The 12,208-nt window shown below is 58.9% G+C and overlaps 2 protein-coding genes across 2 annotated transcripts; one reads left to right on the forward strand and one right to left on the reverse strand.

The window, feature by feature from the left end:
* Window positions 1–2,389: 2,389 nt before the first annotated feature.
* Window positions 2,390–5,447, reverse strand: PHYSODRAFT_339226 (hypothetical protein; the record flags this gene model as incomplete). Its single annotated transcript, XM_009537131.1, has 6 exons — window positions 2,390–2,590; window positions 2,673–3,157; window positions 3,252–3,340; window positions 3,379–3,506; window positions 3,579–5,340; window positions 5,434–5,447. The coding sequence occupies 6 exons, from the start codon at window positions 5,445–5,447 to the stop codon at window positions 2,390–2,392; spliced, it is 2,679 nt and encodes an 892-aa protein (XP_009535426.1).
* A 4,933-nt stretch (window positions 5,448–10,380) lies between these two features.
* On the forward strand, window positions 10,381–11,649 carry PHYSODRAFT_524994 (hypothetical protein; the record flags this gene model as incomplete). Its single annotated transcript, XM_009537132.1, has 1 exon — window positions 10,381–11,649. The coding sequence occupies one exon, from the start codon at window positions 10,381–10,383 to the stop codon at window positions 11,647–11,649; it is 1,269 nt and encodes a 422-aa protein (XP_009535427.1).
* Between the last annotated feature and the right edge of the window lie 559 nt (window positions 11,650–12,208).

Below are 12,208 nucleotides of genomic sequence, written 5' to 3' on the forward strand. Positions count from 1 at the left end.
CGCAGATTACATCTCCAAGCATGTCCTCCACGACCAGGCCTCGGTTGAAGTGACAGACCCCGGAGAGCTGAAACTGCTCCAAGGTCTGAACAGGATACACGAGAAGCTGATGAAGGAGCCCAAACCTCAGGAGAAGGCGCTGGTAGATGCAGTCTTTGTGGCCACGGCACGAGGCGCTGGAATATCCGACTCCGGGGATTCTGGACAGAGTGTGTATGTTACGACCAGATCAGGGGCGCGTCAAGATCATCAGCCTGGGCAACCCCAGGAACCGGACGAGGACATTCTGGAATCGGAAGGTGAAGAAGAGACCGCGGTCGAAGTCCGAGGGCGCCGAACGTACCCGGTAGAAGTAGACCCCGGAGAGGCAAGAAGGGAGCGTTGGAGACGAATATGTGCACACCAGGCCGCGGACCCGGACTTGGCCCCGCTGAAGAGCTTTCTCAGAGGCGAGACAGAGAAATTGTCCCTGAAGCAGACGGCTCATCTCGCCAAGATCGCGGACCAGTTCGTGCTGGACAGCCAGGACACCTTGTTCTACGTGAGCAGGAATACCCCAGAGCGACCCCGGAACGAAGCGGACCGACTAAGACTTGTGGCTCCCCGGGACCTCCAAGAGGACATCCTGCATCATTGTCACTCAGACATCCAGGGAGGCCATCAAGGGATCATCCGGACCTATGAACGCCTGCGACGAGAGTTTTACTGGATCGGAATGTTTAAGGCAACGGAGAGGTTCATCAAGGAGTGCGTCGACTGTGTGACGGCGAAGGGTCTGCCCCGGAACCCGGGGCCGTCCCCGGGGAACATACTCGCTACACGGCCGTTCCAAGTCGTGTCCATTGACTTCGTGATCCCGCTGCCCAAAACAGCCCGGGGACATGAAGCTCTGCTCCTGTTCCAGTGCGCTTTCTCGGAATTCATCATGTGCAAGGCCATGAAAGATACCTCGGCCCAGGTTGTGGCTGAAGCTTACGAGGAGCAGGTGTTTCGTCGTTTCGGCGCAAGCGAGATGATCCGTCACGACTAGGACCCTCGGTTCATGGCTCGCGTGTTCAAGCACTTCCGGGAAACGCTGGGAAGTCGGCAACGTGCGACCCTAGCGTATCGACCCCAGGCCAACGGTCAACAAGAGCGATCTGTGCAAACAGTGATCAGGAGTGTCCGGGCCTATGTGCAGACGGTCGACCAGAGTGACTGGGATGAACTCGCCGAGAAGCTCATGTGGGCCCTGAATACCTCGTACGACTTCACCAGGCTAGATACGCCATTCTACCTCGTCCACGGGTGGGACGCCCAAGGGACCGTCCCAGCAATGATGGGCGACGTCCCCAGGGACCTTCAACTCCGGGACGCTTATGAGTGGCGCCTGAAAGTCCAACGTCAAGTCGAGTACGCCAGAGCATGGGCCTGGGACCTCCAGGCGAAGGCCAAGGCCAAGCGAGCCCGGGAACACAATCGCCGATGGAAGCAGCTCTCGGACCGTCTGAAGGAAGGTTTTGAAGTAGGCGACTCCGTGTGGCTCTACCTAGCCCGGGTCCGCCCAGGGTTGACCAAGAAGCTGACCCACCTGTGGCATGGCCCCTTTAGGATTCTGGAGAAGAGCGACGACTTCCGGTACAGGCTCGAAGTCGAAGGCACGGACTATAAGTTCTACCCCTGGGTGCACGTCAGCAGGTTGATGCCCCGGGCCCTCTTCCCGGAGAGGCCCTCCGATACCCTGGATATCCCTGAAGACGACGACTTTGACGCTGCTCTGCTCCGCGAAGACAGCTGGGAGCCCGACGAAGCCGCCGGTGAATACGAAGTGGAAGCCATCTTGGACGTACGCTGGGTTACCCGAACTCGTACCAGCAGACGGATCAAGGAATACAATATTAAGTGGAAGGGCTACGATGTCCCGGAGTGGATACCCCAGGGGCGCCTGAACTGTGGACGGCTGCTGTACGAGTTTGACCAAGGAAAGCGCGCTCGTGTCCGTTTCCAGGCAATGCAGTCCGGAGACGAGCTCCCGGATGGAGAAGTCCGGTAGAGCCCCGGGGCGTGGACCCCGAGTCGAGCGCGAGTTCCTCGGGTGCGTCCCCCGGAAGCTTCGGGGTCATTGGCTGAGATTACTCGCTAGTGTGCCCAGGAAGCTTGCATGTTATATTTTTCGATTTGAACCCAAGACTCCCGGGCAGAAATGTCCGGTAGAGCAACCCCAGGAGCGGAGCCAAGTTCGACTAAGGTGCGACCCCCTGGGATGCCCGGGGACCCAGCTGAGATCACTCGCTGAGGAGACCCCGGAAGTACATGTATACGAAAAGGAAATTGAACAAGGCCGAAGAAGAAGATCAAGATTACCGAAGATAAATGGCGTCGCTGAGGAACTACTTCCCTACGTGGAACATCACGGGACAGGAGGCATGGCAGGAGGCACCGGTATCACGCGAGACGCACGGTCGTCAGCGTTATCAACCCTGGCACTCCACACCTCTGCGTCAACACTCTCCGCAATCCGGGCGCTTGAATCAGGGACGGACCAGTAGGCGCGAGCCGGCTCACGCGAATCCAGGAGCTCGAGCTGTTCCGCGAGCGGGCAGTCAGCGGACTTGTCCATCCAAAATCCAGGTACAGATCAAGTGTAGACGACGCCAGAGCCCGGGCTCCTGCTCGAAGAGCACACGCTCGACCTCGGGGAGTTTCTCCATTTGCGCACGAAGGGCCTTCCAGGCCCCGTCCCACGCACGTTGTCGGCGACGGGGATCCGCGTACAACTGCGACACGGTAGGATCGCTGCGATCGATCTCCACCCAGTGCGTCCGCTCCCAGAACGCTCGACGCTGTGCGACGTACTCAATGACAAGGCTTCGAAGTCCCGGGCTCATCGCCGAATACTGCTTGAAGAACCAGAAGACTGTGATTCGACGCTGGAACATGATGTCACAAGGCAGCAAGGGCTGCATGCTCGTCACTGTCAATAGGCCGATGTAGTCACCGGTGAGAAGTCGCTTCTGGACTAGGTGAAGGCTTCCTCGGAGGCACTGGTAATCCGGGAACCCCAGCGACTGTAGCCCGCCGTGGCGAACTTTCGTCCGCGTCACGTGCACGCCATACACGATCCAAGACGGTGCTCCTGGTTCCGGCAGTTCGACATCACGGGAGCCTAGAGCCTGTTCTCGAGCCCGAACCAGTTGCCCCTCTTGGTTTCCTTGTGCGGGACGAGTTTCACGTCGATGTGCGCCTCGGACGGATGGTATGTTGATACACACGATGCTCCGGGAAAACGTACTGATCGAGGTGCTGCGTCGACTGCTCGGCCTCGGGATCCTGGACGACGTGTGGTGGACCCGTCATGTCCCTGAAAAATACTTTGAGGCCGCAGTGGTCCTGGCTAACCCGTCTCGTTGGGAGGTCGATGCGAGTCGCCCCTGGCCGGCGATACCCACGGAGCGCTTGGACTCGCCGACGCCTTCCAATTCAGAGTCGGACGCCTCAGTCACTGATGAAAGACGACATGGTGGGGCCTCACGATCACGGAAGAGAGTTCTGGGTTCGTCCGGCCCCGGGACTGGTGGTCAGGATATGGTTCCAGCAACTCCAGCGTCCAAACGGGGGCGCTCGACTCCCCGAACGATGTTCTGGGACTGTTGGAGGTCCCTCCGCTCAGGGACCATGCGCATGAACTCCAGCAGATCGAGACGAACATCTTCGAGGGCACACCCGGAAGGGAGCAGGCACTGGATTTCGGAGACAGGTCGAGGAGGGTCGGCATCCGAGTCGATGGCGCGGTAACGAGCACTTCGTCGATTGGTTTCAGGGGCGTACCCAACTGGTCTGACCTGGCGAGACCCATCGCTCGACATCCGGGTCCCCGAGGAGTCGAGACCCACGTCGGTGTCCAAGTCCGAGTCATCAGCGATCTCAACAACCTCTATGTCCCTGGAAGCGGCTCCCGAGATCCCGGCACGTTGGGGCAGAAGACGTACCGTGCTGTCTACGCTCCCGGACTTCATAGCAATACCTCGACGAAATGCCCCCCCGTGACTCCCGACCGAACCTCGCGACTGACGACGGCTTTGAGGCCCTGGTACCAGTGCCGTGGTAGCCGAGGAAGAGGCAGCCGAATGATCCCGTGCCCCAGAGGCGCTGGACCCATCGGCCCCAGAACCCCGGATGGAGACCAGAATCCCGGGCACGTCACGGCCCTGTCGATCCTCAGTAACGTCGTCCCTGGATGGTCCTTGGTCCCGAGGCAAGCGGCCCAGGGCTGGACGTGGCAGTTCGTCACCAGGTGCGGGCCGGTCCTGCGCGAGACCACGATCAAGAACTGAAGGAGTCGAGGGAGTCGAGGGCTCCGGGAACGGCGCCCCTGAACCGCCACCATCCAGTCGAGTAGCCGACACGAAGAGCTGGCACGGCACCGGCTGCCCTCGCTCAAAGGCCCCGACGACATCGCGAAAAGCTTCCCAGTCACCGACTAATCCCCAGGGTCCTTGACCCCGGAGGTAGTGCATGAATGACATCGCGTCCAACAAGGTGCGTCGGCCCCGGAACTCGCGGTTCTCTGCTTCGAGTCGAGTGTTCTCGCGTCGGAGCCGCGCGATGTCCTGCTCGAGTTGCCCCTGCTCAGCGGCAAGGACGGCCAGATCTCGACGCGCTTTGGATCTGTCCACCTCAGCCAAGACCAACTGCTCCTGGGCTCGCCGCAGATCGTCATGTTCAGCTTGCAACATGAGTCTGGTTCTTTCGACGAGTGCGTTATATTCGCCTCGCAGATCGCCCCTGAGTTCGGCGACTCTCGTACGCCACTCAGCGCCCTCCTTCCGCCGGTTTTCCTGGGAACGACGTAGTGCCAGATTCAGGTTCCGGCAAGTCAAGCAATCTTCCGAGACGTCGGCGTCTTGATGACGGCAAACTTCTGTCAGCTCTTCGACTCGACGCAGCGCGAATTGTAGGGACCGAAGAGTGTTAAGCACTCTGAAGCCGAAGTGATCAGGGCCGAACAAGTCGATGAGCGGTCCGGCTTGGATCTCAGCCGCTCGCCCTCGGGAACCAGGAGCCATGGTGTCAGAGGCCTCGATCAACCTGCTGGGTACCAGGATGTTGCCGGCTGTCTCGTCGCCAGCAGGAAGCAGCTCCGCTAGCGTCTGGAGTTCATGTGCCGTGAACCCTGGCACCCGTACGACCAAGTGAGCGATACCCTCGATGTCCCGGATCAGCCCAGCGCCCGAACGACCGGCCACCAGGTCCCGGACATCGACAGCAGTGAGTGGCACGTACGCGATGGGAGGCGTCGACGGAGGCTCTCCCACGCTGACACCCAAGCGAGCATGCGCCACCTCTCCGGTGGGGAGTGTCCTATGTGAAAAGGCCCGGTGGATTTCGCCACCGAACCCATGTCCAGCTGACCCGTTTCAATCCAGGACGCTGACCCGTATCAATCAAGCAGACTTCAAGTGCGTCATGGCCGCGATGGATCTGGACCACCAACTGTCGGACACGAGCCGTGCGACGAAGGAAGCTGAGCCCGAGGTCTGGGCGGAGCTCCGCTCAGACTCTGGGCTTGAGCGAAGATTGTCTGAGATCCGAGATGTCCGGTGTTGGGAATCCCAAGTCTGAGCTGAGTCCAGGAAGCTGGGAGAAGCTACGTGGAATCTGAGCTGAGCCTCGAGTGCGATGACCGGAGTCCCCGCTCAAGTCGAGGAACTGAGCGGAACCTGGTGGAGCGTGGGTTCGACCTCCCCGGTGGTTATGGAGCCGTTGCCCAAGGTGTCGAGCTGAGTCGAGGAGCAGGCGTCCGAGCGAGGTCGTGCCGAGCCCGAGCCCGGTTTCTACTGTGATCATGGAACCTTCACGAAAGTTGACAAGCTGGGCGAGGATCGAAGGTCTGAGCGGAGTGACGTGGAGTCCGAGGCCGGCTTCGAATGCGATGTTTGAAGTCTTTGCTCAAGTCGAGAAGTTGAGCGGAGTGGCATGGGCCTGAGCGGAGTTGTCGGAGTCCTGTTGAAGTGCCGAGTGAAGAGTCGCTGGACTTAAGTCCAGGCAGTGGTACTGACGGCGAAGTTGGTGGCACCGGCGAGTACACTCATCCGGTGAATCAGCCATGAGCCAGCCTACATTGGGTGCGACCGCCCAAGATTGCGGACACTTCAAGCGGATCTCAACGGCCTCCAGCGGCTTCAAGACGACGCCCGCCGACGTGGAGCCGCCGCATTGGCCAAAACCAAGGATGTCGGGCGGATCTTCGAGGGAGCCCGGTAAGCATACAGCCGACGCTCTTCGCGCAGCCAGTCAGTGTGTACCCAGGGGGATATCGCGCCCCCACTTAGTGAGTCCTAGTTTGTGCATGTGTAAACATTTAAACAGAGGTCGTTTTGCCCCGGAGGACGCAAATGGTGGAGGTCTTTGGCCTGAAGGTGTCTTGGCGATCATCCACACAAATTCAAGTTAACATATCAACGTTGTCAGAGTGCTTCGGTGCGACGGCAGTACGGTTATTTCATATTACTGTTACATCTTAGGGTGTATTTCATATTTTCGGGTGGAAGGTGATCCATTCTGAGGTTTAGACAGGGTAGTTGTATTGTGTACTTGGGGACATTGGCGTGCCCCGGTGCATTGTGTGATTATTAGTATCGGTTCATTGTGGACCTGGTGCGCGGGTAGTCCCAGGGTGTGCGTGAGTGCCTTGGATTCGGACTAGGCTCAAACCGAGTCACTAACTCCAGACCGGGTCGTTGCTTGACTCGAAGAGAAGAAAGGAGAAGCTGGTGCGAGCCTCGCCCAGGCTCAGAGAAATAAAGGCGAACTCGGCCCAGACCCAGGCCGACCGGGAAAGAAGGGGTGTTGTGGTTCTGAGCCGGAACCAAAGAGAGGAAGTGGAGGCTATATTGTGTGTGGTGTTGTGTTCATTAAGGAAAACCCGGGGCATTTCGGGCTGTGGACACGTGCGGACCATGACTCGCCAAGTGGGGAGTGAGTCTCGTCTGGGAACACCTCCGGAGACCTTCAACATCGACAGCAGCTGGTGTGACCGACGCGAGTCTGGGCCCACAGCGTAGCCGTGATCAAAAGAACCGCCAAGGGGATCGCAGAGTGAGGAACACACGCCTCGCCCGACCCGAGTCGGAGCTGAGCCAAGCGTTCAAGCGGCTAAGCCTAGCGAAGTGGAGTGGGAGTGTTCGCTCAGTGGAAGGAGCTGAGCGGGACTATTGCAGCGCTAAGCAGGGCTGAGCCAAGTGGTGCAAGGGCTGAGCGAAGACCAAGGTCGAGCGGTCTAGCAACCTGAGCAAAGAGCACGGGCGCTTCGTCACACGTGGTGCGCGTGCCCGGATCAGGGATACGACTTTGGACAGACAAGCTACAGTCATGTCGACTGCTGCTGATTCGAAGAAACCAAGACTGGAGGTGAGAAGAGCGAGTCTTCGGTTCTGCGAAGTTTGAGAGTGGCTGGATTGCCAGCCGAGGTGGTGCCGACGGAGTCTGGGGCGCCCAGGGCGAGAGGATTGACTAAGGGAGCCCGGACACCCAGTGCTGAGGGAGAAGCTGCGTCGTCAGGCGAGGCTGCGCCAAGCGCTGAGCCGGAGGTGCCACCAACGACGGAAACTGCTGTACCGCCACCAAGTTCGCCCGAGAGGAAGAAGTCTGAGGGTGAGCAAGGTGGCGGAGCGGGTGCTCAGCCGAGCGCTCGTGTTGGTGAAAGTCCAAGCCTGAGAGAGCCTGCTGTGAGCCGAGCGTTGACGACGCGCAGGACTTCTGAGGCCATGACTGCAACTTCTCAGTTGCAAGGTGCTAACCCGGAGCCAACTGCTGCGGATCTCCGCAGTGGACAAGCCGAGAGTGGTGCCCTGAGCCTGCTGGGAAGCCGAGAGATGCAGCTACAAGCTCAAGGTGCTGCTGGGACTGGGACGGGCCCGGTCCAGTTCAGCTTTACTTCGGGAGCTGGATACTTTGGAGCGTCAAGTGGAGGCGGAGCCTGGTCAAGTTCGCTTTGGCCGGACCAACGCCCCTACCAGAGGCTGAGAGGAGTCCCCGAAGGAGTCGAGGCTGACAGCCGAACCTTGGCCCAGCTGTCTGAGCTGTTGGAAGTCGAGATGCTCGCGTACGGCCGAACCCAGTTCGAGATGTGGATGTCTGTGCCCGCTGGAGTCGTGCACCCGGTGGATGTGACCTATTCGCCATGCCATGGAGGCTATGATCTCTGCGGTTTCATCCGAGCGGCTGGAGCTACGGCCAGACCCTTGATGTCCGTGACTCGGTCGCCCGCTGCGAGATGGCTGAACGTGTTCCATGCTGAACGTCGAAGGATCCCTGTCGTCTCCGACCTGAAAGCAGTGCGCGTGGCGCTGAGACTGATGCCGCCCGTTGCATGCGTCGCTCTGTTGCAGACGATGCTGCATGAAGCCGGCTATGAGTTTCTGAACCAAGTCCCAGTGTGGCACACGCTGTCTGAAGTTGCTGAAGTCCCAGATTCGCAGATCCGGTTTGAGATCGAGCGCATCGCCCGATTCCTCGGAGCTGAGCTCAGTGCTTGGAAGGCTGCGGTCGGGTCAATCCCATATTACGTGAGGCCGACCTCAGACCCTCAGCTGATGGCTGCTCAAGCTGTTGAGACTCAAGTCGGATTTCCCTTGGACAAGGATGGAGACGCGATCATGGATGAGGACACTCAGCTGTTTTTGGGCCCGAAGTCGTGATGCGCCTTCAGCTCACTGGTCTCAGACCTCGGAGTCCGACCTCAAGTGTCGAAGGCGAGCCGTCTCGAAAGCGTGCATTGCTGACGAGGTCTTCTGCTAGTGGCTCAATCCCGAGCTACTACGAGTCGGGCGAAGCTCCTGCTGAGACTGCGCTCGGATTCCGTAATGACCGAGTGCCCAGCATGGTTGGTGCAAGCTCTGGTTCCGACATGTCTTTGATGGTCACGGATGAAGGGGGAAACCTGTCTGGATTGAGTTCCTCTGGTTCCTCTCTGATGTCTATGACTGACTACATGGTTGGGACTGGGACGCACATGCCCATGTCGACGGCGACGTTGATGCGAGGCTCAGTTACGACGATGCCCCGCAGCTCATTCCCGGGAATGACGATCTCAGTCACGCCCCAGCTTACTCAGGCTGGTTCCGCACCGGCCAGAGCTGAGCAGAGGCCGTATCGACCTGAGCATCCAGCCCAGATACCGCTGCCGGGCAGTCCAGAGTCGAAGCGCCTGGCCCCGAAGCAAGCTGAGACCCGACAAGTGCAGTCCACGGGATTCCGGTTCACGCATCCATCCGTTATCGGCTCCTTTGGAACGACGACTTCGGATGACTTGCCCTCAGTCGAGCGAGACCACCGGCGAGCCCTCCAACAGAGTGAAGCTACCGCTTGGGCACGTCTTGATGCAGAGCAGAACCAACGCCGAGCTCTTGAAGCACGGTTGAGTACCGCTCTGGCCGACAACCAGCCGGAGCAAGCCCGACTGCAGGAGGAGTACCGGAAACTTCAGGCGACCAACGTTCGGATGTCCGACGCCCAACAGCAGGCCAAGACGGAACAGCAGAAGCAACTTGAAGCCTTGGAGAAGCTGGCCCAGCGCCGCGCCGCCGAAGGAGCTGAGAAGCGCAAGGCGGACGAGGTTCGAGCTCAGCAACTGCTTCAAGTCCAGAAGGCGCTCCAAGAGGCTGAGGTTAGGGATATGCAAGCTGAACAGCGGAAGGCGCAGAAAGAATGAGCTGCCGAGATCAAGACTAAGCACGAGCTGGAACTGCTGAGGCTGAGAGAGAAGCATGCGCAGGCAGAAGCAGAGCACCAGCGGGCCATGCAGGAGCAGGAGGAGAAGACTCGCCAGCTCCTTGCAGCCCATGAGCAGCCCAGTCTATATCCTGGCCCCGTCGCTTCGACTGCTGGACGTGTGCCATTGCCAGCGGACCCCCCGTTTCAGCACCTGTCGTGTCGGCTCGATTGCCGACCGATCCGGTCCTGGCGCAGTTAGCCCAGGTCACGAGCGTGATGCAGCAGCTGGTCCAAGCCAACCAAGTCAAGTCTGAGGTGACTGGTATGAGCCGCAGTGCTGGCAAGACCCAAGGTCCGGCCAAGCGTGCTGAGACCAAGTCTAAACGTCGCGCATCAAGCGCGACGTCTGGCACGAAGGGCAAGGCTCGGGCGACCAAGCCTGGCAGGCCCGGAGACTCGGACGGGGACGACTCTGGCTCGGACGACTCAAGCTCAAGTTATTCGTCGCAAGATGAGCTCGAAGGACAGTTTGGTACTGTGGCGCAGCCTAAGGGGACTGATACCAGTTCTGGAACCCGCGTGGTCGTCCAAGCGATGATTCCCCATGATGCTTTGGAGAAGTTCGACGAGAAGGGACCGCTGGAGGACCGAGTCAACTGGTGGGAGAGGTTCATGTACTACGCTACGATGGCTCCTTGGGACGAGAAGACCCGGGTGGTCCAGTTACGCATGAGACTCACCGGTTCCCTCAAGGATTGGTGCACTCAGCTTCGGGACGACGTTCGCTCAGACTGGAAGAAGTTGTCTCACGTCTTCAAGAAGGAATGGTGCCGTACGCTGAACTCCAAGGCTGAGCGGTACTACTCGATGGAGATGAAGGACTCCGATACACCTCGGATGTTCTTCTACCGTCTGAACCATACCGCCAAGAAGGCTGGGATCCCGTACCTGAGACCGACCGTCGATCGCGAGGCTCACATCCGACGTTTTATCAAGGCTTTGACTGACTCAAGGCTGAGGACTACTCTTCAGGGACAGCGTTTCGATACTTTGGATGAATTGGAGAAAACCCTGAAGAGGATCGAGGCTCTCCTCCAAGACGAGAGCTATGAGCAGAAGCGGCGCCCAGCGCAAGGGCTTCAGTTTGGACGTTTCAAACCTCCACAGTGTCAAGCTGAGGGACGTGCATTCAAGGCGGAAGGCGTGGAAGTTGACCCAAGTCTGGGACGACATGCACACTTCCAGGATGACTACGACCTGAAGTACGAGGCTGATTCTGAAGAAGATGTGGACCGCTCAGCTGAGCGAACCATGTCTCCGCCTGTCCCCGCGCCAGCTCCTGCTGCTGCAAGCTCAGCTCAGGCTGAGCCCAGTCGCTCTACCTCCCTGACCGATGAAGAAATTTTCCGAGTCGCTGAGAGATTGGCCTGGAAGCCGAACGCTCAGCGCTATGACCGTGGAGGAGAACAGCACCCAGAGCAGAAATGTGACGAATGTGGCAGTCGTAACCACCCGACGGACAAGTGCTGGAGCCGACTTATCTGTGGGCGATGCCACGATGAGGGTCACCCGACCCAATTCTGTAGGCGTCAGTCGTGTTCCAAGTGTGGCGAATACCATCGCCGGGGTTTGTGCGATATGTGGTCGGCACTCAAGGCGGTACGCGAGGCAATCCGCACCGGAGGCTCGGTCGAGGGCCTCGCTCCTGAGGTAATCCAAGCTCTGTTGGATAGCCCAGAACTCCGAGAGAAGTCGTTAAACCACTTGGCTCGCTGGTTGGGAGACCAGTGTGTGACGAGCCTAGATCCCAAGCGCTCTGTGCCTTTGCATATGTGGGCCCAGCCCTTTCATGTTGGCGCAGAGATAACCCCGAATGTACAATTTCTTATCATGAAGCTGGTGTTTACACTTTCGATACTGACCGCAACACGCTGGACCCGGAGGATGAAATGGTGAACCATCTTGAGTTCGATATGACTCCGGGCGAGATGTATGGTTGGTGGAGTGAACACACGCTGACTGGCGAGAAACGGAAGATGGCGATGGTGCACGGAGCAATCTTCCATCACCGAACGCAGATACTACTGGATACTGAAGCTACGACAAGCATTTTGGGCTTAGGTCTTGCACGCAGATTGAAGCGCAAGCTACGCCGTGGTTTCAGGCTCAGAGTAACTGGGATGGGAGATGCTCCGACCTACATTACCGCCCAAGCTAAGATCAAGCTGACGCTGGTAGTGCGTGTGGTGTACGTTATGGATGTCTGGGTCGGCAACATCGGCGAAGGAGTAGATTGTCTTCTCGGAATGGACTTTCTGGTGGCAGCTGGAGTACGGCTCTGTGCCCGTGAAGGCGTTGTGAGGCTGCCGGACGAAGAATCTCTGTTGTTGGTTGGAGGACCTGAGATCGACCATGTCGGACTGGAAGTCAGCGTCTGGTTGAACGAGACTGCCTACCTCTACCCTGGACAATCTGTGATAGTCCCGGTCAAGTATCACCAAGCGGACCCAGAGAA

The sequence above is a fragment of the Phytophthora sojae genome, assembly GCF_000149755.1.
Source record: "Phytophthora sojae unplaced genomic scaffold PHYSOscaffold_10, whole genome shotgun sequence".
NCBI classification, from domain to species: Eukaryota; Oomycota; class Peronosporomycetes; order Peronosporales; family Peronosporaceae; genus Phytophthora; species Phytophthora sojae.